The sequence below is a fragment of the Ovis canadensis genome, chromosome 3, assembly GCF_042477335.2.
Source record: "Ovis canadensis isolate MfBH-ARS-UI-01 breed Bighorn chromosome 3, ARS-UI_OviCan_v2, whole genome shotgun sequence".
In the NCBI taxonomy this organism is placed as follows: domain Eukaryota; kingdom Metazoa; phylum Chordata; class Mammalia; order Artiodactyla; family Bovidae; genus Ovis; species Ovis canadensis.
The window spans coordinates 171,377,055-171,402,441 of NC_091247.1; the positions used below are offsets into that span (position 1 = coordinate 171,377,055).

General features: G+C 41.9%; 1 protein-coding gene across 4 annotated transcripts in view; it reads right to left on the minus strand.

Annotated features, from left to right (window-relative positions):
• NTN4 (netrin 4) overlaps positions 1-25,101 on the minus strand; it is a 131,738-nt gene extending 106,637 nt beyond the window's left edge. For 2 of the 4 annotated variants that reach the window (XM_069585090.1, XM_069585089.1), the window contains exons 1-2: positions 24,346-25,088; positions 21,058-21,587 (exon numbers count right to left, since the gene is read on the minus strand). In XM_069585090.1, the coding sequence (XP_069441191.1) occupies positions 21,058-21,587; positions 24,346-24,400 (585 nt within the window). In that variant the 5' untranslated portion in view covers positions 24,401-25,088. Of the gene's footprint in view, positions 1-21,057; positions 21,588-24,345 lie in introns of all 4 variants that reach the window. The other 2 variants (XM_069585091.1, XM_069585092.1) reach the window with 2 other exon arrangements.
• Positions 25,102-25,387: the final 286 nt, after the last annotated feature.

Genomic DNA, 25,387 nt, shown 5'->3' on the forward strand with positions numbered 1-25,387 from the left:
ACCAAGGAGTACTTTGTATCAGGCATTGTGCTAGGTACTCTGGATACAGAATTGAATAAGAAAAATCAATCATACATAGGATTTCAGTTATTCCATAATTCTTGAAAATTGAGTGAGCTCTGTCAAAAGTGATGTTAGATGACCTAGAGGGGTGAGATGGGGGAAGGGGATGGAGGCTCAAAAGGGAGGAGATATATATATATAATTAGGATGGATTCACATTGTTGTATGGCAGAAACAACACAACATTGTAAAGCAATTTTCCATCAATTAAAAAATAATTCATTTTTAAAAAATGGTGTTAGGAAACAGCTCAAAACATATATATTTTTTTAAATCAGAAGGGCACATAAGGCCATTTAATTGACTTTCTCAATGCTGGAAGTTCCTCTAGAATGGCTAATACCCATCCATTCTCTACTAGATCCCACAACCTCATCGGGAAGCATGCTTCATTTTTAATTATTCTAATTATCAAAAAGTTCCCTTGTGTTAAGCTAGAATCTGTCCTCTGTAACTTCTAATACTGATCTTGGAGCTATACAAAATAAGTCTATTTTATCTTCAACAGGAAGTCCTTCAGATACTTAAGGGCAGCCACCAACTTCACTTTCATTCTCTAGGTAAAATATTGACAGTGTCTCATATCACATAGTTTTTAGACCATTTACTACCACTCTGGCTAGGTAGCAAAAGACCTCTGTTTAATTTACATATGTAAGCTACCAATGATACTCTTTTCCTCACATATTCCCCTCTAAGATTTCAAACAAATTCTAAGCTCTACTGCTGGACATTTTTTTTCCCAATTCTTTTTCAGTCCAAATGCATTTCAAAGGTTTTTCTGTAACCTAAGGAATCTTCATAGGTTTTTTTTTTCTTTTTGTATTATTGTATTTTTTTTTTGTAGGAGAAGGAAAGAACAGCTTTATTACAGGCAAAGGGGGAACACAGTAGGCTAGTGCCTCAAGAACTGTGCCTGCCCTCGCCCAGAAATATACAGATTTATTTAAAAGACCTAGAGTGTGTCAATACAGCTATTTGGGAAGAAATGGAGTTGATGACTGGAGACAGTGGTATTAAAGTGAATTCACTATGAGAATATTGTTTATGTGGCCTCCTGAGCACTCACCTACAATCATGGTCAAATAGGGAGGCAAGACTGCAGTAACGTCATTATTTTGGGAGGTGGGGAAGGAAAGGAAAGTCACTCATGTATATTAATAGAATGTTGATATTATCTACATATTTCCATAGCATTCCAATGATATGTCTGTCATTGTATTATTTAGTTCTTGAGAAAATAATATTTCTGGTTATGTGCCAATGAAACCGATAGGAAAGCGGGCAGGTAAAGCTAAGGTAACAAAGGTGGGTTGGGAGAGGTGGCAGCAGTCTAAATATTCAGTAACTACATATGAACAAATTGGTTACCCCTGTCTCCAGAAGTAGCTGAAGTGATGAAGGTGACTGGTTGGAAACTGACCAGGAGATTAAAATGGCCTTTGAGGATGAAAGTACCAGGGGCCAGCTCCACAAGTAAACATCCTTCTGGTTATACTTACAGCACCTGCTGGGCCACCCAGAAGTAGCCAAATGCTTTCTCAAGTGGGCTTGTTTTAAAAAAGGAGAACTAAAAAGGAGCAGAAATAATACATCACTGAACTCCTGGCCCATGAAGCTGGTACATATTTCATAAAGTTCTTGGAAAACAGGTATTTTCCACCTGTTCTGGTGATAGTATTTCAAATTGATAATCTTTTGAACATAATTCCCTAACTTGAAAAGGACTTCAAGAGAGACTTTTTCAAGCATATTGTTTTAAAAGACCATTAATTTTAGCGACAAACCAACAAAGTCATGAAGAGTATCTAATCTTAACCAAAGCATTAAGGCAAGTCCAAATACAGAATCCAGGCCAGGGCCAGGAACTGAACTTTGCTCACTCACTCTGAGTTCACTACAGAGCAACCTCTTACTAGAATCACTTGAAAATTCCTCCTTGAGTCTGAAATATCAACAAGGTGTAGGCAGATACTTTTCAGTTTTGATAAGAAGTTTTACTTTAAGCTCATACTTGTGTCTTAACATAACTTTGCCATCTAAAAATATCTTTAAAAACGTAGTTCCTTATCTTGTACTTGACATTCATAATATAGTTTTAAAAGAATTTGTAGCATCACAATAGATATGCAGAACTAAATATGGAATGAAGAGACATGAAATGTTCTTTGCACATGCGATGTGTCCATTCTTCTCTCAGCCTAACTCCTTCTACTCTATTTTGTGAAGATGACTGGGCTACTGCTTTAATAAAAAGCATATAATTCTTTATATTCACTTTATTTACTATAAAATGACCAAGACACATGTGTTCTCTAAACTAAATACCTGTCCAAATTAAGAAAGAAATGTAGACCCTTGATGCTCTTGAAAAACTTTGACAGTTAACCAATGTTAGTACAGGATGTCCTGAATTTGCAAGTGACTTGTGTTCTAAAAATTTATTTGTAAAGTCAGTTACTTGGGCTTTATTTTTGTTTACTACTGTATCCCTAGAGCCTGGGATAGGGCTAGACACACAATGGGCATCCAAATATTTGCTGATTGACTGACTGAACTGGCCTAGAGCAGACTTCACTGACGATACAGTTAAATTATATTATTAATAATAATTAGCATTTATATAGTACTTAGAATTTATAGAACACATTTATATGACCCATATTTTACTCTTTCTCACACTGATTCAATTTACAAATGTAGCATCTAAGCCCACCAAATTTTTTAAAAATTCTCATTTAGGATTTATTGCTAAAGTTGATTTGGATTATCATAATTATTACAATGGTTTGAGCTAAGTGGTATCCAACTCTTTGCAACCCCATGGGCTGTAGCATACCAGGCTCTTCTGTCTGCCACTATCTCCTGGAGTTTGCTCAAGTTCATGTCCACTGAGTCAGTGATGCTATCTAACCATCTTATCCTCTGGCACCTCCTTCTCCTTTGGCCTTCAATCTTTCCCAGCATCAGGGTCTTTTCCAGTGAGTCGGCTCTTCCCATTAGGTGGCCAAAGTATTGGAGCTTCAACTTCACCATCAGTCCTTCCAATGAATATTCAGGGTTGATTTCCTTTAGGATTGACTGATTTGATCTCCTTGGAGTCCAAGGGACTCTCAAGAGTCTTCTTTAGCACCATAATTCGAAAACATCAGTTCTTCAGCACTCAGCCTTCTTTATAGTCCACCTCTCATATCCATGCATGACTACTAGAAGAACCATAGCTTTGACTATAGGGACCTTTGTTGGCAAAGTGATGGCTATGCTTTTTTAATATGGTATCTAGGTTTGTCATAGCTTTGTTTCCAAGAAGCAAGCATCTTTTAATTTCAGGGCTGCAGTCACCATCCACAGTGATTTTGGAGCCCAAAAAAATAAAATATGCTTCCACTCTTCCCCCTTCTATTTGCCAGAAAGTGATGGGATCAGATGCCATGGTCTTAGTTTTTTGAATGCTGAGTTTTAAGTCAGCTTTTTCAGTCTTCTCTTTCACTCTCATCTAGAGGCTCTTTAGTTCCTCTTCACTTTCTGCCATTAGAGTGGTATCATCTGCATATCTGAGGTTGTTGATAATTCTCCCAGCAATCTTGATTCCAGTTCGTGACTCATCCAGCCTGGCATTTTGCATGATGAGCTCTGCATGTAAGTTAAATGAGCAGGGTGACAATATACAGCCCTGTTGTACTCCTTTCCCTTTGGAACCCACTCAGTGTTACATATCCAGTTCTAACTGTTGCTTCTTGACTTACATACAGGTTTCTCAGGAAACAGGTAAGATGGTCTGGTACTCCCATCTCTTAAAGAATTTTCAACACTTTGTTGTGATCCACATAGTCAAAGGCTTTTGCATAGTCAATGGAGCAGAAGTAGATGTATTTCTGGAACTCTCTTGTTTTCTCTATGATCCAATGAATGTTGTCAATTTGATCTCTGGTTCCTCTGCCTCTTCAAAACCCAGCTTGTACATCTGGAAGATTTCAGTTCACATATTGCTGAAGCCCAGCTCAATAAAGTGTTGTCAAGAAACTGCATGATAGCCATACTCGACATAACCCAAGGCTGCTTATAAGACCCCTAAATTGAAGAGAGAGTCATTTAAGTTACTTGAGAGGATTGGGTGTGAGATGAGGGAGCTTGAATCAACATGATGACAGTGGAGGTGAGAACCAACTTAGAGATAGAAACACCAGAACCTGGTGACGGACCTCATATAGGCTCCAGCTCCTACACGTATGCTACCACATTGCATCTAGTAGTGTAAGCTGTAGATAAAATATCATCTCTTCACACAAAATAGAGACTCGGAGAGTAGAGTCTCTTTTTCTCCTGTCAACCTTTTCTTTAGCAGTTAAGTGAGACCCTTATGTTCAGTGATTGAGAAGAAGGACCCTCTCACTTAGCAAAAAAACAGATATCCCCACAAAGGTTAGACTGAAATTGAAGGCTCCTGTCTAGCTAGCAAGAAGACTGATGTGATTAGCTAAGCAGTCTGAAGCTAAGACCCCTGCTATTGGAGTAGTTTGAATGTAAAGAATTTACTCACTCTATGGTATAACCCTTGTATTCAGAGGTGGATGAGACATTAAGGGGTCCTGAAACAAATCTTCAAATCTGCACACAAATCCTCTCCATAACATCTCTCACAGAGGCTCATTCAGGTCTTGCTGAAACACTTCATGGGATGAGAAATGCAAGGGGCCTCACTTTGTCTTTTGGATACATCCAGTTTTTAAGAAAGTCTTTCTTTGGTCAAACTCTTGCTTTCTGAAAAGCATCAGAGTCCATTTAATCCCTCTTCAAATATCTGAAGAATGCTAGCAATTCCTGAACATCCATAAATCCTCTCTCATAGGCAAAATATCCCAAGTTAATTGTTCATTATATAATGAGGTTTCTAACTGATCTCACAAGTTCTGCTCAGCCTTCTCTAAATAGGAATATCTTGACCTGAACATAATATTCGAGCTATGCTTTGACTAGAGAACACAACAGAAGGACTATTCTCTTTCGTTTGGAGCATTATTCTCCTATTAATGCAGCCTAAGATTGCATTAGCTTTTTTGGCAGTCATGATGTACAGTTGACTCACACTGAGATTACACTCAACTGAAACCCTCAGGTCTTTTTCACATGAATGGCTGATAAGTCACACCTCTTTGGTAGTAGTACAGCTGAGTTTTTAAAAGAGGAATTTACCACAATTAAGTTTAATGTCATAAATTTTACTCAAGACTCTTTCATACTGTTCCCTGAGCTGTTTTTCTTAAACAGCTCTGATTATGTTATCCTTACTCAGAACTGTTGATTGATCTCTGCTACCTATAGGATCAAATCCAAAATACTTTGCATACTAGACCCTGTATAATCCGACCTGAGCCTTCAGGGTGAGCCTCATCTCCCCTCGGCTCTCTCTCCTCTCCACACCATACCATACCAGACTCTCCAGTCATTCTAAGGGTTGACTTTCTTTATACATGTGCACTTTTCCATGCAATTCCCTTCTCTGCCTTGCAATTATTACTTCTACTTTAAGAGACAATTGAAAAGTCCCAATTAGGATGTGAATTCCCTGAAGGCAGGAATATACTACACGAAAGTTCAGGTAATAGGAAATAGGAGCTTCCCAGGTGGCGCTAGAGGTAGAGAACCTACCTGCCAATGCCGGAGACACAGGTTTGATCACTGGATCAGGGAGATCCTCTGGAGGAGGGCATAGTAAGCCACTCCAGCATTCTTGCCTGGAGAATCCCCATGGACAGAGGAGCCTGGTGGACTACAGTCCATGGGTCACTAAGAGTTGAAGACAACTGAAGCAGCTTAGTTTGCAAGTTTTATATTTTTAAGGTTTTTTTTTAAAGAAAATAATATTTAAACCTCTTTTTCCTCCCAACTCTAGAAATCCAGGTGAGGGGCATTTAGCTTACTTGAAAGAGTAATTCTTTGGGAGAGGGAGTAACAAGCTTGGCAGTTTAACTGAGTGAACCACACAGCTGCACAGGTTTGTCAAGAGGCAGTGTATTATTGTGATTCTTTTCCAGAATCACACACACACACCAAAAAACACCTTTGCACCCAGGATAGCACTGTGAAGAGAAATCCAGTTGGAAGCACTGCAGAAGCAATCATTTCCAGTGATACTGATGAAAAACTAAACAAAATCTCCCTGTTAACCTTTTCACACCCCTTCTATTGTGTTCCAAGAGATGTTGATGGATTTGTATCTTTCCATCTAAACTGCTTTGTGTCAGGACTTTGAAGATTAGAAATACAGCCTGTTGTTTGGGTTTGTAAAGGGATAGAGGCTAAGACATTGTTCTTGTTCATAAATTGTACTAGTCAACTATCTGCCTTAGAATCTGTCATCCTAAATGGCTAATTTAACAGATATTTAGCAAGTCATCTCTCAAACAGACTGTTTAGTGTACCTGTACACCAGGTGAAAGTGAAAGTGTTAGTCATTCAGTCATGTTTGACTCTGTCTGCCATAAAGGTGCTTTAAACAACTAAAGGTAATAAGTAGTCATTACCAATAATATCGGGCTTCCCAGGTGGCACTAGTGGTAAAGAATCTGCCTGCCAATGCAGGAGACCTAAGAAACACAGGTTCGATTCCTCAGATCAAGAAGATCCCCTGCAAGAGGGTATGGCAACCCACTCTAGTATTCTTGTCTGAGAAACCCCACAGAGGAGCCTGGCAGGCTACAGTCCATAGAGTCACAAAGAGATGGACACTCCTGAAGCAACAAAGCATGCCCACATGAATGCACCAATAATATTAACAATGATAATGCCTCAGAACCAGAGATCAAATTGCAAACATAAAACTATTGGATCATTGAAAAAGCAAGAGAGTTCCAGAAAAACATCTACTTCTGTATTATTGACTACACCAAAGCCTTTGACTGTTTGGATCACAACAAACTGTGGAAAATTATTAAAGAGATGGGAATACCAGACAACCTGATCTGCCTCCTGAGAAATCTGTATGCAGGTCAAGAAGCAACAGTGAGAACTGGACATGGAACAACAAACTGGCTCCAAATAGGAAAAGGAGTACGTCAGGTTGTATATTGTCATCCTGCTTATTTAACTAATATGCAGAGTACATCACGCAAAATGCTGGACTGGATGAAGCACAAGCTGGACTCAAGATTGCCAGGAGAAATATCAGTAACCTCAGATATGCAGATGACACCACATTTTTGGCAGAAAGTGAAGAAGAACTAAAGAGCTTCTTGATGAAAGTGAAAGAGAAGAGTGAAAAAGTTGGCTGAAAACTCAACATTCAGAAAACAAAGATCATGGCATCTGGTCCCATCACTTCATGGCAAATAGATGGGGAAACAGTGGAAACAGTGGAAACAGTGTCAGACTTTATTTTGGGGGGCTCCAAAATCACTGCAGATGGTGACTGCAGCCATGAAATTAAAAGACGCTTGCTCCTTGGAAAAAAGTTATGACCAACCTAGACAGCATTTTAAAAAGTAGAGACATTAGGTCTGTCTAGTCAAGGCTATGGTTTTTCCAGTAGTCGGGTATGGATGTGAGAGTTGGACTATAAAGAAAGCTGAGTGCAAAGAATTGATGCTTTTGAACTGTGGTGTTGGAGAAAACTCTTGAAAGTCCCTTGGACAGCTAGGAGATCCAACCATTCCATCCTAAAGGAAATCAGTCCTGAATATTCACTGAAAGGACTGATGCTGAAGCTGAAACTCCAATACTTTGGCCACCTGATGCAAAGAACTGACTCATTTGACAAGACCCTGATGCTGGGAAAGATTGAAGGCGTGAGGAGAAGGGGACGACAGAGGATGAGATGGTTGGATGACATCACCAACTCAATGGCCATGAGTTCGATTAAACTCTGGGTGTTGGTGATGGACAGGGAGGCCTGGCGTGCTGCAGTCCATGGGGTCACAAAGAGTCGGACACGACTGAGCGACTAAACTGAATGCCTCAGAATCCATGTATTTGATAAACAACTATTCATCAGGCAACATGTTAGAGGCAAGGGTAGTTTTTCTGGAAGTGTGGTCTGGACTGTCTTAAGGAACTCACTAACCAATGTGATGAATGCCACAGCAGAGGTGAGCGTGTGCCAAGAGTGCACATGCGTGATGCACGTACATCACGCACCTAACCCACAGTTTGGGAAAGAGGTGAAGAGTAAGCCAAGTCCTTAAGGATGACTAGGAATTATCTACTCTTTTATCTGTCTGTCTCCCCAGAATATACGAGTGACAACTTAGCTAAATGGATAGAGGTAGGACTCAGGAAGAGGAGCATCTCAGGAACCAGAAGCATGTGTGCAAGGGTCAGGGGATGAGAAAGAGCATGGCACCTTGGGGTAAAACAAGCAGCTCCACAGGTAGAGCTGGAGGCTGGGGAGTAAGAGGCAGCGAGGAGGCTGAGACAGCAGACAGTCAGAAAGGGCCTGGCATTAAACAGTGTGGACAATGTGTGAGGAAACTGGAGAGTCAGTGAAGGGTTTTAAGCAGAGAAACATTTTGGATTTCACAAAGATCCTTCAGAGTACAATATAGAGAATAGATTGGGGAGCAAGAAAGACTGAACAGAGTGAACTCTCAGGTAGAGAGGACATATCTATAAGGCATAGAAATGGTCTGCACCATCACTGGTAGCTTAGAGATGGAGAGAAGCATACAGACTCAAAAGAGACCCCAGCAGCAGAATGGGACAGGCCTTGGTGAACGTCTAAAGCTGGTGAAGGAGAGAAAGGATGGACTATGGGTCTCAGTTTTTGTCTTGATGGGCCTTTCTGGGTTAGACAGTAATACCATTCATTTCAGTTTTTATTTTCTCAGTGAGACAAGAGGTAAGCTCTGTGGCTGAGAGCAAGCAATGAGTATGAGGAGGGGTCTTAGGGAGAGGAGAAGACACTTTGAAAGAATCACTACAGGAATGGAGAAGAGATAAGGGAAAAAAGGATTTCCAGGGTAATTTAAGGGCCACATTCAGAGTGGGGAAAAAAAAAATTGTAGAGACATCTCTAAGCACAATTGTGTTATTATTTTACCATTAGAGTTCAGCTCTTTAGCTGAAGGAATAAGAACGTGAACAGTAGAATTGATTAGAACTGGGCTGAGATGGACAGACAAGAGGGCAATGGAGTTGAGCAGACTCATAGAAGATTCAAGAGAAAATCATGGGAACAAGCTGGGTATCATGCCCACTTTTGCAGACAAATAGCTATGTGGGGGCCAGAGAGGAGAGAAAATAAGTGGTCTAATGTGGCATAACTAGATTGTTAAAAGGAAGAAATAAAAAATAGAAAGAAAAATGGCCAAAAGTAACAAAAATAGGAATTGATAAGGGAAGGAAGGGAGCTAGGGATCTGCAGAGGAGGAGCTGACAATTAATTACCTGTTTGTTTTTACAAACTATACTTCTTCACTACACCCCCTGTTCTAGGAAGGATCCCCTAGTGGACCTTAGTTCTTCTGAACTTTGATAATCATCAGAGAGGGAGCTATTGTTCCAACAGGGTGACTGTAGTGTCCTACCCCTTTAGATGTGCTGGGAGGGGAAACATGGGTTGTTGGAGATGAGATGCCTAGTTCTCCTGGAAGAGCCAGAGCACTGGTCCATGTGACCTCCATTTATCTTTGCTTCTTATTTGGAGGTAGGGGTGGAGTCAGAAGGCTATTCACTGGGATATAGGATATGGGAAAACTGTAGGAATCAATTACAAAAGGAGCTGATGGAAAACCTCAGAAACTTCAGAAAGGTCAGGTTGACTGACATAAAAAGAAACATAAATTCTTAATGGAGATTAAAGAGTATAAGAGAGTGATTAAATTTTCTCTTTTCAATGTAATTTTAAAACACCAAAACCTTTTCCAGTAGCTGCTGAAAGATAGTGTTAGCACAGATGATGTCACCCAGAAAACATCTGAATGTTCTTCATAATTTTTTTGTTTTGTTTTAGGAACTATGTGATTATGAAGTGTAAAGTAATGTCTGCAAACATAGCGGAGGCCTTGAAAGACTTCTGCTTCTCTCTGTTACAGGAAAGTTAGGAAGAGAAGTGAAATATGACAAGAAAGAGGATCAGTGTTTTCTTTTTGTTTGTTAATAAGACAAACCATCCAGGAAAACAGCTTGTTTCTTAAAGTGAGATGTATACAAAATGCCCAACAGAGAAACTGGCACATTTTACTGTGATCTCTAAATGATACTTTTCTCTTCTCCTTAAGAGAACAATTAAACATTCATTAAAACAGTAACATTTTCTGAGATTGTGAAAATGTAAATACTTTTACATAAATGAGATTAATTGCACAACATTCTTGCCTTAGGTAGATGTTCTCCATCACATTCTGCAAATTAAATTTCACAACTCGTTAAGCAGAAAAAAATGTGTACAATGCTCAATGTTAATTTCATTTCCAATGCTGTGACAGCTCATGGATATTAAAATGACTTCTAAAAAATCATCCTGCCAAATTTCTCCTATAGCTGGAATTTAGGGTCAAAAAAGGATTAAAAGTTGGATGAGTCAAGATAAAATGGAACGTGAGGCCCTTAAAATCTGAAAGCCCCTAAAATCAGCACTTTTCTTTCAGCATAACGTTTTCAAAGATGTCTTTCTCCTTCAATACTGTTCCCTCTCCCTTTTCTATCATCATTATCTGACCAGTCTTTCCTGTCTCCCTATTTGTTTTAATTCATCTTTTGAAAATCTAAAGTGGCAAATTTCATGCCTTCCCTCTTACTTTTCATTTTAGAATTTGTACCCACTGTATTGCCAGTGGCAAGTCAATGTTATTCAAATTCATGATGTTGCTTAATTAAACAGCCATTGAATCTGCAGGTTGGTAAGACTGGTCTTTGTATATGCCTGGGCAGTTGCAAGTATTTTTGGTAATGGCAGAGTCAACGGAATAACTTTGATCCTCCCCTGGGCTCCATTCTTGGACTTTCCTCTTTTCTGTCCACACCCACTCCCTTGATGATCTCATCCAATTTCATGGCATTAAATATCATCTCTGTGCAAATGACTCCCAAATGTATATATTTAGTTCAGACCTCCCCTTTGAACTTTAAACTCCCAGAACCAACTGCCTACTCAGTATTTCCACTTGGATGTGTCACAGGCAACATACCTAATGTGTCCATGTATGAGTTCCTGACTTTCCTTTCCAAATCTACTCCTTCTAGAGTCTTCTCCACCTCAGTAACTGGCTGTCCCATTCTTCAGGTGCTCAGGCTAGAAACATTCTTATCTGTTTCTTTCTCTCATACCTGCACCCAACCTGCCAACAAATGCTCTTAGCTTTATCCATTACACTGATCCAGAACTCAGCTACTTTTCACCATTTCCACTGCAACCTTCTGTTCATGCGCCATCAGATCTAGCCTGAAATTACCGGCAATAGCATTCTAGCTGGTCTCTCTGCTTCCCTCTTTGGTCTTTCCTTAACCCACAAACCAGAGAAATCATATTAAAAATAAATTGATCATATTACCCCTCTGCTTAAAGCTCCAATGGCGTCAAGTATCATTCAGAGTAAAACTCAATGACTTTATAAAAATTTATTGTCCAGATTGGGACCTCTTTGAGAGTGAAAAGGAATACTATTAATAAATCTTGGTGTAAATTTGGGCCATCCTGGACACCTGCTTATGAGGATTTGCATAATTTCCCATAGCTTGCCATTATCTCTCTGGCCTCTGACCTCACCTGTTATACTACACCTCAACTCTTCTGTCTCAGCACCAGCCTCCTCACTGTCCTGACGGCAGGAGGTAGACTTCCTCAGGACCTTTGCCCTTCCCCTAGACATATCCATGACTCATTTCTGTTTCCCTTCAGGTCCTTATTCAAAAATCCCATTAAGGCGTTCCCTGGAAGCTGTCTAAACATTTAAAACCCCCTTTCTACTACCCAGTCCCCTTCCCTGCTTCTTTATTTTTCATAAAATTTACACTTATTACTATGAAACATCCCATATATTTTATTTACTTAACTTGTTTAACACCTTACACTTAGAATGTAATCTCAAGGGCAGGAATTTTTGACTTTTTGCTCTGTACCCGCCATTCCTAAAATAGCTGGAACATAGGAGACAGTATATAAACATTTGTAAGAAGAATGAATGAATCATGATTAGTTTGAAAGGATATGTAGGAGTTGTGTAACGTCCGACACATTTAATAAATTGTATTATCATTTCACAGAATTCAATTCAGCACCAGCCTCCTCACTATCCTGAAGTACTGTCTGAATGTATTTGGACATTTATGCCTTCTGGGGATATATGCTAGATGCAGAAGTTGGGGGTCTAGGAGCCACAGAGCGAATACAATGAAAGAAGAGGCGAAGTTCTTCAAGAAGTGAACACTGTAGGAGTAGAAGAGATAGTTCAGTTCAGTTCAGTTCAGTCGCTCAGTCATGTCTGACTCTTTGTGACCGCATGAATCACAGCACGCCAGGCCCCCCTGTCCATCACCAACTCCTGGAGTTCACTCAGAGTCGCGTCCATTGAGTCAGTGATGCCATCCAGCCATCTCATCCTCGGTCATCACCTTCTCCTCCTGCCCCCAATCCCTCCCAGCATCAAAGTCTTCTCCAATGAGTCAACTCATCGCATGAGGTGGCCAAAGTACTGGAGTTTCAGCTTTAGCATCATTCCTTCCAAAGAAATCCCTGGGTTGATCTCCTTTAGAATGGATTGGTTGGATCTCCTTGCTGTCCAAGGGACTCTCAAGAGTCTTCTCCAACACTGCAGTTCAAAAGCATCAATTCTTTGGCGCTCAGCTTTCTTCACAGTCCAACTCTCACATCCATACATGACCACAGGAAAAACCATAGCCTTGACTAGACGGACCTTAGTCTGCAAAGTAATGTCTCTGCTTTTCAATATGCTGTCTAGGTTGGTCATAACTTTTCTTCCAAGGAGTAAGCGTCTTTTAATTTCATGGCTGCAATCACCATCTGCAGTGATTTTGGAGCCCCCCAAAAATAAAGTCTGACACTGTTTCCACTGTTTCCCCATCTATTTCCCATGGAGTGATGGGACCGGATGCCATGATCTTCATTTTCTGAATGTTGAGGTTTAGGCCAACTTTTCCACTCTCCTCTTTCACTTTCATCAAGAGGCTTTTTAGTGCCTCTTCACTTTCTGCCATAAGGGTGGTGTCATCTGCATATCTGAGGTTATTTAGATTTCTCCCGGCAATCTTGATTCCAGCTTGTGTTTTTTCCAGTCCAGCGTTTCTCATGATGTACTCTGCATAGAAGTTAAATAAGCAGGGTGACAATATACAGCCTTGACGTACTCCTTTTCCTATTTGGAACCAGTCTGTTGTTCCATGTCCAGTTCTAACTGTTGCTTCCTGACCTGCATACAGACTTCTCAAGAGGCAGGTCAGGTGGTCTGGTATTCCCATCTCTTTCAGAATTTTCCACTGTTTGTTGTGATCCACACAGTCAAAGGCTTTGGCATAGTCAAGAAAGCAGAAATAGATGTTTTTCTGGAACTCTCTTGCTTTTTCGATGATCCAGCAGATGTTGGCAATTTGATCTCTGGTTCCTCTGCCTTTTCTAAAACCAGCTTGAACATTAGGAAGTTCACGATTCATGTATTGCTAAAGCCTGGCTTGGAGAATTTTGAGCATTACTAGCGTGTGAGATGAGTGCAATTGTGCAGTAGTTTGAGCATTCTTTGGCATTGCCTTTCTTTGGGGTTGGAATGAAAACTGACCTTTTCCAGTACTATGGCCACTGCGGAGTTTTCCAAATTTGCTGGCATATTGAGTGCAGCACTTTCACAGCATCATCTTTCAGGATTTGAAATAGCTCTACTGGAATTCCATCACCTCCACTAGCTTTGTTCGTAGTGATGCTTTCTAAGGTTGCATGTGAGTGACACAGAATACGTGGGTGTGCAGAAGAGACACGGTTCATAGTCAATGACTTTTCAGACACTTCTGATTACTGATCAGAAGCAATAACTTCCATATTCTCTGGAATGACTCATTTCCCTCATCTTCCAAAGTGCCCAGCCCCTAAGAACCCCCATTCTGGTTTGCGTTCTCTATCCCTTAGTAGGAAGCTACTTTGTATGCCCTACCTGACCTTCAGGTGTCTGTTCCTTATTGTCTAGCCTTAATTTTTCAACATGAATCATCAGTTACCAACTCAGCATTTTGCAATCTGATCTCTCAAAGTTTCCACAATATTTCAATGAAATACTGGCAAATATGGAGCAAACAGATGCTAAACAGATTTTTTTAATAGCTACAAAGAAAGTATTTGCAGAGGAAAAATCCACCCATTGAAACCAATCAATCAAAGTTTATTGATTTAATCTCTGGGTTTCTTCTAATTTTCAATGTAGTTTCTTTGAATAATTTTAATTGATAACCATCCTGAGGGTTTTCCTTAAACTAAAGGTAATTTTTTTTAAGTGCTTTTATAAATCTCCTGCCCCACCCCTACAGGAAGGGAGTAGTCTAGCCCCAGGGTGTAGATAATCAAAACACTCTAAACAAACAGATAAAACATTTATTTTCCAAAAAATTCAACAAAATTATAGCTGAGAACATGCTTCAAAGCATAACATTAACAACTAAGAAAAATTACTTAAAGCCTTTACCAACTAGATAAAAAGTATTTCCTCCGCACCCTCCCCAACAAACAAAGCAATCAATAAAAAGTATGCTAAATGGTACCGAAGAACTGTTAATACTCATTCCCATATGGTTAATGCTAAATGATCTTCTGTTAGTCACTCAGTCATGTCCGACTCTTTGTGATCCCTAGGACTATAGCCCGCCACACACCTCTGTCCATGAAATTCTCCAGGTAAGAATACTGGAGTAGATTGCTATTCCCTTCTCCAGAGGATCCTCCCGACCCAGAGCTCAAACCCAGGTCTCCTGCATGGCAGGCAGATTCTTTACCATCATCTTGGGTAACATTAAATGTAAAGAGTCTTTGCCTATTATTTTTCTATCTAATGTAAAAAAAAATAACTTTACTATACAAAGTTCTCATGCATGCACGCTAAGTTGCTTCAGTCATGTCTGACTCTTTGCGACCCCATGGACCATAGCCCACCAGGCTCCTCTGTCCATGGAATTCTCACCAGAATCCCATGGTGGGTTGCCGTGCTCTCCTCACCCAGGAACTGTCTCTTATATCTACCTGCAATGGCAGGCTGGTTCTAGCGCCACCTTGGAAGCCCAAATTTCACATAGCCATATTACAAATGATCAATTAAACTGTAAATTTTACAGTTTAATAATTACCAGAGCAATTTAATTTTGTTTTGTTTTTAAATTTTTGAGTTATAATAAAACCTAATCATATAAATAATTTTAAGGCAATCTAGTCATCCCAACTCCAGCATCGATTACTTCCTCTGACCAAGTTACCCTGACTCACTAAGTCTCAAGGACTTTATCTGTAAAATAGGGTTGACACTGAAACCCAACTAACAGCATTCTTTTGAAAATAAGGGATGTAGAGAAGCCTACAGAATGCCTGGCATATGGGAAAGCTTCAGTAGATAAGAGCTGCCACCATGACTCTCATGACTGATGATGCTGTATAACTTAGCTAATTTGTTTTGTCTTCCCCACCCCCACTCTCACTACTGTGCCAAGCACCAGGCCTATCTGTGCCTTTAAAAAGAAAAATGGAGGTATATTTGGAAATTAAGAGCATATTTCAATGACTGAAGAAAACAAGTAGCTAACCAGAGTAGTGTCTCGAAAGTATTCCTAATTGTGTATTACTTTATCTTTTCACTTTAAAAATCCTAAATATTGCTGAGTACCTGATACATGTAAATACCTATAAAACCCTGATTAATGTATCATTTTCTGCACATTTGTGCCATACTGACTTTATCACAATGTACTGAAATGTAATCCTCTTCAAAAGCCTAAAACAAATACTCAAATCTTGAAAACCATAGGACTTGCACAACATACTGGGAGAATTAATCACTCAGTGTCTCATATTACTTAACAAATCAGTCCATAAATGATATTTAATCTCTTACACACTAGACTGTAAGCACTACAAAGGAAAAGTAATGTATGTAGTTTTTGCATCTTTCACACTACACAGCTTGACACCAAGGAATTTCAAATGATTGGGCTGCCCAAAGAGTTCGTTCAGGTTTTTCCATAAGATATTAGAGAAAAACCACAAATGAACTTTTTAGCCAAGCCAATAGTACAGTGGAGTTAGCACTAGGCGAGAAGTCAGGAAATACAAATTTCAGCTGAGTAATTGTAGACAAGACATTAATTCTTTTCAGGCTTCAGATTACTCATCAGTCATGTGCTTTTCCATCTATGACATTCAGGTTCCTTTTCAAATGCTCTCATTCTAAAAAACACTAGCAAGAGGGATTTTTACCAATGTTTGTTATTTTAATACACAACTTCATTTTTCCATATCGAAAGATTGAAGGAAGCCTTAATTATAGATTTTGTTCACTCATGAAATCTTGCCAGGAACTCAGAGTTCTTATCACTGTCTGTTTCATCTAACACAAATCCTTCAATCTGTTATAAGAACAGCAAGCCCTCCACTGCCAGCTTTCCCACCGTCTGTGTGTTAGCCGCTCAGTCGAGTCCAATTCTTTGCAACCCCATAGACTATACAGCCTGCCACGCTCTGCTGTCCTCTGTCCCTGGGATTCTCCAGGTAAGAATACTGGAGTGGGTAGCCATTCCCTTCTCCAGTGATCTTCCTGACCCAGGGATCGAACCCAGGTCTCCTGCATTTCGGGTAGATTATCTGAGCCACCAGAGAAGCCCTCCCCACATCCTCTATCCTGTTTTATTTTCTCCTTAGAAAACATCACACTCTGGCATACTGTATAACTTAGCTAATTTGTTTTGTCTTCCCCACTCCCACTCTCACTACCATGCCAAGCACCAGGCCCATCTGTGCCTTTAAAAGAAAATGGAGGTATATTTGGAAATTAAGAATTATATGTATTTAAGGTTTACAATTTGCTGATTTGATAAACATAAATATTGTCAAATAATCACCACATTCAAGCTAATTAACATTTCTGTCACTTCAGATAGTCACCACTTTTCAGCACTTGTGGTGAGAATACTTAAGATATAGCCTCCTGGCAAATTTCAAGTACACAATAAAGTGTTGTTAACTATAGTCATGAATGCATGCATGCTTAGTCACTCAGTTGTGTCCGACTCTTTGAGACCCCATGGACTATAGCCTGCCAGGCTCTTCTGTCCATGGGATTCTCCAGGCAAGAATATTGGAGTCAGTTGCCATTCCCTTCTCCAACTATAGTCATACTATTGTACATTAGTTCTCCAGAACTTGTTCATCTCTCATAACTGAAACTTTGTGCCCCATGAACAATATCTCCTCCTGTCTGTGTCTTTCACCAGGATTTTGGGAGCACTTAATACCTCACCCCAGCATTTCCCAAGTTATGCTCTGAAGATCTCTAGAGTTCTAAAAGCTAAGAATTGGAGTTCTACAAAGACAGGATTGCATGGGCAAATAAGTTTGGGAATGTCCCATCCTACACCTCCCATTTGAAGATACAGGACACATAATGAGAATATTTATGTGTTTATAAATGTCTCGTTTTGTTAAACCCAGTCAGTGTCTCCCAACCTAGTCTGGCTATGGAAACTTTTATTCCCAGAACACCATCAACATCTCAGAGGGCACTTTTGCTTAGGAAAAAGCTGTTTGGCCATTTTTTTTTTTTACCTTCATGTCACATCCAAATGAACAGCAAATGTGAGAGAGTGAGCGAGGGTAAAGGCAGACATCTTTTTGCTATCAACTCTTAGAGGTCAGTAATGGTGAGAGAACATGGTTTTATGAAACAAATACTATACTTAAAGTCTTTGTGATTTAGTCCAAGCTCTGTCACATAACTAACTGTATGAAAGTGTTAGTCGCTCAATCCTGTCAGACTCTTTGCAATCCCATGGGCTATAGCCCACCAGGCTCCTCATCCATGGGATTCTCCAGGCAAGAATACTGGAGTGGGTACCCATTCCCTTCTCTAGGGTATCTTCCTGACCCAGGGATTGAACCCAGGTCTCCTGCATTGTAGGCAGATTCTTTCCCATCTGAGCCACCAGGGAAGCCCAACTAATTGTAAGCTGAGCAAATCACCTTATCTCTGAGCCTCAATCTCCTCTCCTATAATGAGACACATTGTAGGATAATCATATCCTGTTCTTTGAAACTGCTGACCGGTTTAGAAGGTTTTATGTAAACTTAAACTTGTATTTAAAAAGTATTCTTCTGTGTGGATTTTTGAGGCCTGTATTTTTAAATTCCTCTTTCAGATGACTGGTGCTTTCCACTCTGAAGATGGACGTATCTGATTTCTTAGACATGAAATGACAGGACTCTCTAAAGCCCTAAAAAGCCCAAAGAAGTATTTCAGAATGGACAATGGAAACAAATTTAAAGACTGGGATATATTTACGTTAGCCTAAGTAGTAGGATAATCCCTAGAGAAGGCCTGAGAAGGCTTATGTAGAATGGAGGAACATATAGGTCGACAGTATTATAAATAAGGAATAAATGAAATCTGAGCCTGCTTATTTAATGCTAGATTAATTGGATTATTTTTCTGCTCAGTTTTCAAAAGTAGTGACTGATGCTACAGAGTTGTACTGAAAAATTAATTTGTAGCTCAGCACTATTTTATATTCCAAAGCAACAAAGAAGAGGTAGATAATGACCATTTCCAAGGAGGCTTCCTCTGGTCCTTATCTTTGAGGAAGATTCTCTTCTAACTCAGGAGGGAAAGATTCATTCCCAAACCTGTCTCTAAGGGAAAGAAATTCTATGATGGTTTAACATACACTTGCAAGTAATGCTCTAGAGAGAACTAGATGGCATTTAATCTTTTTCTTGCCATTGAAATATGTCTACTGAAATAACTACAATAAAAAATTTTTTAACTAGATATAAAAGGTGACTGCACACTGAAAGATCAATCTACCATAAGTTTTAGTCTCTACCTGCTTGAAATTTGATGTAAGCATTGATGACAATAAGTAGTTTGGCTTTATAGAAAACAAGATTTTGCTCTGCAGTAGAGTAAATAAATGTTTAGTCATTACTTTAGTAATCTCTAAGTAATTTCTGGGCCATAGAAATACATTCAATATGATATTTGCTAAGCAAGCAGGCCTACCATCTAGTTACTGAAACTCTTATTTTTGCTACTTCATAGATAACATGACCCAGTAGCACTGAGATGGAGGGAACTGATATGAGCCTGTGGATCAATTCCAAAGCAATTTGAGAGTTCAAGCCATTCATTTGTTTGCAACACAAAGTGTCCTCCACAGAAGACAACAAAGAGTCTAACTTATCTTTCTCTTTCCTGTCCTGGTATCTGGAAAAATATCCATCGTGACAGGGTGCACGCAGGTTTACAATACTAAGCCAGCTTAAGGAAGAATGGAACGAAGAATAAGAACGGAACACCATCTGCGTGCTGCTTGTGCTGTATCCTCCTTGGTTCTGGTGCCAGGAACACTGTTCCAGGTCTGCAGAGCGCACACAGAAACAGCAGCAGCTGGATAACATGGCAAAAGTCCACATGTCTATGGGAGCAGGGGCGAGAAGTAGCCAAACCAATCTTTCCATCAGTACCCCTGTGCACCAAACCAAGGGCAGAATTTGTAGCACTGCCTGACACCTAGTAGGGACTCGATGAATATTTACTAAATATACTCATCTGGGAAGTCTATGAATAGTAATATAAACACTGCTGGAAGAATGATTATCTTAGTCTCTGGATGTATGCTTAACACTTGGTCCAGACGTTCACAGCTTTGACACTACTGACATTTTGAGCGACTAATTCTTTTCTGGGAACCGGAATGGGAGGAGTGCTATCTTGCGCACTGTAGGAGGCTGAGTGACCTCCCCAGTCTCCATCTATTAGACACCAACCGTGTCACCCCCACGCTCAGCAAAAGTGTCTCCAGACATTGCCAAATATCCCCTGTTAACAAAATCACCTCTAGTTGGGAACCACTTATCTACTTATCTACTCTCTGTGTCTCTACCACTTATCTACTCTCTGTCTCACGTGCTAGAACTAGAAATACTATATTCTCTTCTATTTTTTTTTTCTACGTTGATATTTCTTGATCTATACATTGAAGGTACTTTACTCTAAATCTGCTTTCACCCAATTGTCTCCAAACTCCATGTTTTCATATATCTCAGTAGGGGAGGGCTTTCTAGGTACATCCATACAAATTAAAAAAAAAAAAGTCTCCCCCTTAAGCAATGGGAAATATGAAGCAAAGAGTAAACATTCTGTATAGAAATTGGACTAGTAGATAAGGGGCTGTTTTGCAGAGTGATATTGAGAAGGTCTTGCACCCAGGATAGACCCAGGAGCCTGAGCTGCAACTGATGTGTGTGTGTGCCCAGAAAGAATTCCTGCATCTAAAAAGAAACTAGCTTCATTTGTTTGCTATGCAGTCTCTTAATCTTAACAATAAAACTCCTCTGTTATACAAAAGTATCCTTCTGACAAACATAGTATTTTCCTCCCTTGGCTTTGTTTTTATTTACTTCCTATTTATGTTAACTTTGCAGGAAGATAGGCATGGGCTCCAGGAACAGGCAGTCTCAGTAAGGCTTGCCCCTGCAGAGGCACAGTAAGCAGTCCTGCAGACTGAAGACATCAGTAGTCTTTTAAACTTCTAAGGTAAACTGATAATGTTGCCTATCTACTCTTCCTTAAAATGAAAAAAAATTAAAATCTTAGAATTCGATTTAAACCTAGCCAGTGGGCAACCCGCTTGAAAATGATTCCACATGCATGTCTCAGGGTGAGAAATAATTTATGACAAATAAAGCTCATGAAAAATTCTAATTTCATTCATGTTGCTACAAGTATACCTTCATGCTTTAAAAAAAAAATGTGGGCTGGTAACATTTTTCTACCTTACAGTGTAGAGCTAAACGTGTGCCCTTACCTCTCCTCCAGTGCAGGGAAAAGGATTGGAGTATCTAGAAGTGCAAATAGCTCCCTTCTTGACAACATCGTCTTCCAGGCCAAATGTAGCCGAGCAGTTAGCTGCAAAGTACTTGTAAGGCTTCCATGTCTTTCCAAAGTCCTGGGAGCGGTCCAGCACCATGGCTGCCGGCCGGGGAGACTTGAACACCATAATTAGATGAGTGAAGTAGAATTCAGCTTCCAGGTCTAGCTGGATCTTTTCTCTGTGTACATCCTCAGCAGACTGCCACCACGTGCGAGGATGCCTGAAGGAGGAGTCTGCCATGGCAGCTGGTAGGTGAGCCAGGTGAGGCTGGGCAGCACTGCATTTGCCACATTTGGGCTGCTGACAAGTCAGATCAGTGTTCTCACTGTAGAAGCAGTACAGTTCAGTGGCGTTCTGACCACAGGTGGTGTCTGTCCAGAGTTTTCTCCCCAAAGCCAAATTTCCCATCCGAGGGTTACAGGCTTTTTCACAGCGGGAACTCACTCCAGCCACTCCACTCAGTCCTAGAGATGGGAAAGCATATGTTATTCAAGACAAACCCATCTGGAAAGCTCTTCTGTCCACCCAGTCCATCTTCAACAGTCCCCATGTTGCCCTGAGACTTTCAGTAAAGAGGAAATTCTACCAAATGCAAATATGGAAGTGTGTGAATGTTCATGAGTGTATGAGGGTGTGCCTGCATGCATGTTTCATGTTCAGATGTACAATTTACATAAAAGAAAATAAAATCACTTTGGGTAAAGGGTGAGAGGAAGGACAGTGAAAACACTGGGAAAAGATAATGGGCCTAAACCTTTTCAAATATTTTTAAACAGTCTCTATTTTTGAAACACACTCATTTGCTTTTGAAACCATGACACAAATAATACTAAAAACCAACAATGTTTTTAAGATCACTCAGTTTAGTCTTTCATATATAATTTGAGTCCTTGGCATTATCTAATATGTGTATGAGAATGCATTACGGAGGGAATATAGAATTCTACCATATTTTTAAGACAAAAATATGAAGGGACAAATTCTCTAGGAAAATCAATATGAGATATTGATATACAATGGGATCTCATTTAAGGAACTCAGATGTGCAATATCTGTTTTTAGTACTGAGTAAATGTAACTAAGAAAAAACCATCTAAACTACCAGATGACAGAAAAGCTTATTTGATGTGCTCTCTCCCTCTTGAGTGGTTCTCCCTACGACAGGTTATATAGTAGTCACCTGTTTGCCTAACAGGAGAGTGGTTACAGTCTGGCAGCCACTAATAGCACCTTTAAACATAATCTGTGAACTAAAACACCTTCTTAAAGAAACATGTGCTTCCACCCAAACAAAGCCCCAGCAGACTTTAATGTTTCAAAATTACTTAAAATGATAAACATTATCCACCTATTAACATCCTGACTACATAATATAATCCTTTAATTTGGGCTTGTCATTTTAATTATGAATACCTTAAAATTATCTATTTTAAAAGTTAAAACAGAGAGGGAATGAAGGAAAAGGAAGTCAAACCCCAAATTCTGGCTAATTGAACGTTTCTGCTTCTTAAGAGGAAGCACCTCTGAATTGTTATCACTATAAGCCAAATGACAACTTAGACCAAAAGAGAGACATTTCACACACTGACTGTCACGAGCCTCACATAGTCTTTGCAACCTCAAGAAAGGGATTCCTTAGGCATAGTTTTTAAATGTCAGATTCAAGTGTGCCTTATGTCTGGACTCTGCTTGCCACTTTTCTGATTAGCTGGGGCATCAGCTGCTTGTGGCCAACATCACACGAACACACAATGTGCTATGACTCACCTGTAAAGCATTTCAGGGGAAATCATATACTGCCCGTACAAGTATTTTTGACTTGAAACACTTGCCTTGTGATATTTATTTACAACCTTTTGATTGCTTGCATGTTTTTGCCATAACATGGTATGAAAGGTTTATTAAAGTTCACTTTGTGGTTGGGGGAGCATACATAAGTGCACACAGGGATGCTTAAGTAACAAGAATTAAAATAAAAGCTTAGACCCTTTAACAGTTTCTTGGGAAACGTTATGAGTAATTTTAGAGCTCCCCCCACCAAAGCAAACAAAAAAACTAAGAAGTAATCCAGAGAAGACTGGAGTCAGATAAATAATTGGTGGACACGATACTTAGAGATCCCTAAAGAAGTGACCATCCAAATATAGCAAGGAGGCCCTTAACAGTCCGACTGGGGGTTGGGATGCAGATTCTAAAGCCTGGCTTTTCTTCATGCTGGCATCTCTGGGGGCAGAGTAGATGAAACCGAAGGGAAAGGAGAAGTGTGCCACTGCTCCCTCTTCACCCGTCAGTCCCTCCAGCCCACACTCCTTTCTGGAGCAAGCGAGATGCTTTGAGAGACCAAGAGGCCAAATAGTTCCTCACTTTCTTTCCTCCTTACACCCTGAACTGCACTTGCCCCTAACTGGAAACCAGGTGACCTACAAGAGGAGAGAGAGGGGCAGAAGGGGCTCCCAAATTTAGAAAGAGCAAGCTAGGACTGGTGGCCAAGGGCAGCCCAATGCAGCCGGGGTGGGAGTGCAAGGGCGAGCGCATCTGACGACGCCGCTGCCCGGCGTCCAGTTACCCAGACAGGAAGCAGACCCGCCTCCGACCTCCCGCGGAGCCTCCGCCAGGGTACCAATTCCCCAGGGCGGCAAACCAGCTCCTGGCAACCTAGGGTGATCACCACCTACCGTCCCAGGCCGGGGTCTGAGTTCTAGCCACTGTCCCGGAGAGAGGGCCCTCACCCCGCCCCAGGTGTCCCTACCTGGCTCCCCAGTACCCAGCAAGAGTTCGGGGACGACGGCGATCGCTCTCAACAAGAGAGCGGCCCCGGCCCACGCGCGCCCAGGGTCGCTGGGCCACCCCTCCCCATCATTCCCCAGGCCATGTAGTGCCGGGGGATGGCGAGCCTGGTCCTTTGTTCCCTCACAAAGTGGAAAGGCAGTTTTTTACTAGTCCAAACCGAGAAAAAACCAAGGTCGCACTATCTCAGGCAGGGCGCACCCAGGATATTGGGTTATCCAAGGGCATGTGTATCGCCGTTGCAAAAAACAAAAATCAATAATATTTTAAACAGCGGAGACCCGGGGAAAAGGAGGCGGAACATGGCCACTCATTTCATCCTTGGGCGCTGAGCTCGGCGCTCTCAGCCTGCGCTCCCCTGTATCCCCGAGTCCCGAGATGGGGAACACAAGAGCGAAGGAAGGGGGGTGGGGGCCCGGCAGCGTCACCACCCACCTGCGGCCACCGCGGAGCAGCCCCAGAGCAGCAGCAGCCGCGCGCAGCTCCCCATGGCCGGGAGAAGCCGGGAGGACCCGGGCCGGGCGCGCGGGAGGGAGTCGAGCCCTCGCGGCTGTGGGATGAAGCGCCAACAAGTCCTCGGAAGGAACCAGGGCTCTTTATTTCTTCCTCCTCCTGGGGCGCCTGGCTCGGTCAGTGGGCGCGGGCGCCGGGAAGCCGCGGGCTGGGGCCGCGCCGGGAGGTGGGGTGACCCTCGCGCACCGGCCTGGAGGGGCCCGGGCACCTCGGGGGCGGCAGAAGCCCCGGGACCATAGCCTGCCCGGCCGCGCTGCCCTGCGGAGCAGTCGGCGGGCTCCTCCGCGGCTAGCCCGGGGCTCGGCGCCCGCAGCAGCCGCTGAACTTTGCGAGACCTTTCACTTCCCGGCCGCCGCCGCCGCCTCCTGGGCGTCCTCCTCCGCTTTTACCACCTCCTCTGGCTGTGGCGTCTCCGTCCCCTGCTTCTCCATGGGCAGTTCCATGGGATGCATTTTTATTGCACCGACACCGCGGCGCTCCGGTGCCAGCCCTCCTCCCCTCGCACCTCCACCCCTTCCTCCCTCCCGCCCCCCGCGCTCGCTTTGACAGCCGGGGCGCTGTAGCCTGTGAGGCCGAGTCGCAGCCGCAGCTCGGGGAGGGACGCCCCCCACCCCATCCCCCACGACAGACTGGCCGCCCCCGATGCCTCGCTGCCAGCTTGACCCGCCCGCCTCCGCCCCTCCGCGCGCCCGTCACCTCGGGCCCCCAGCTTCGCCCTTGCCCCTCCCGGCTCTCGCCCTGCATGTCCCTGCGTGACCCCCCTGGTGCCCTCCAGCACCCACAGGCCTCCTTTAGAGGCCGTCTCCCACCTTCTCCCGGAACATTCCACAGAGCAGTTGACTCCTTCTTGATCAGGTCAGGGCATGCCAAGGGGCTTAAAAAACCGCGAAATAGGCTAGCGCCTACTTCCCACATCCCCCAGCAAAAACAAACCCTCCCTCTTCTCCCGCCACCCCTTCTCCCA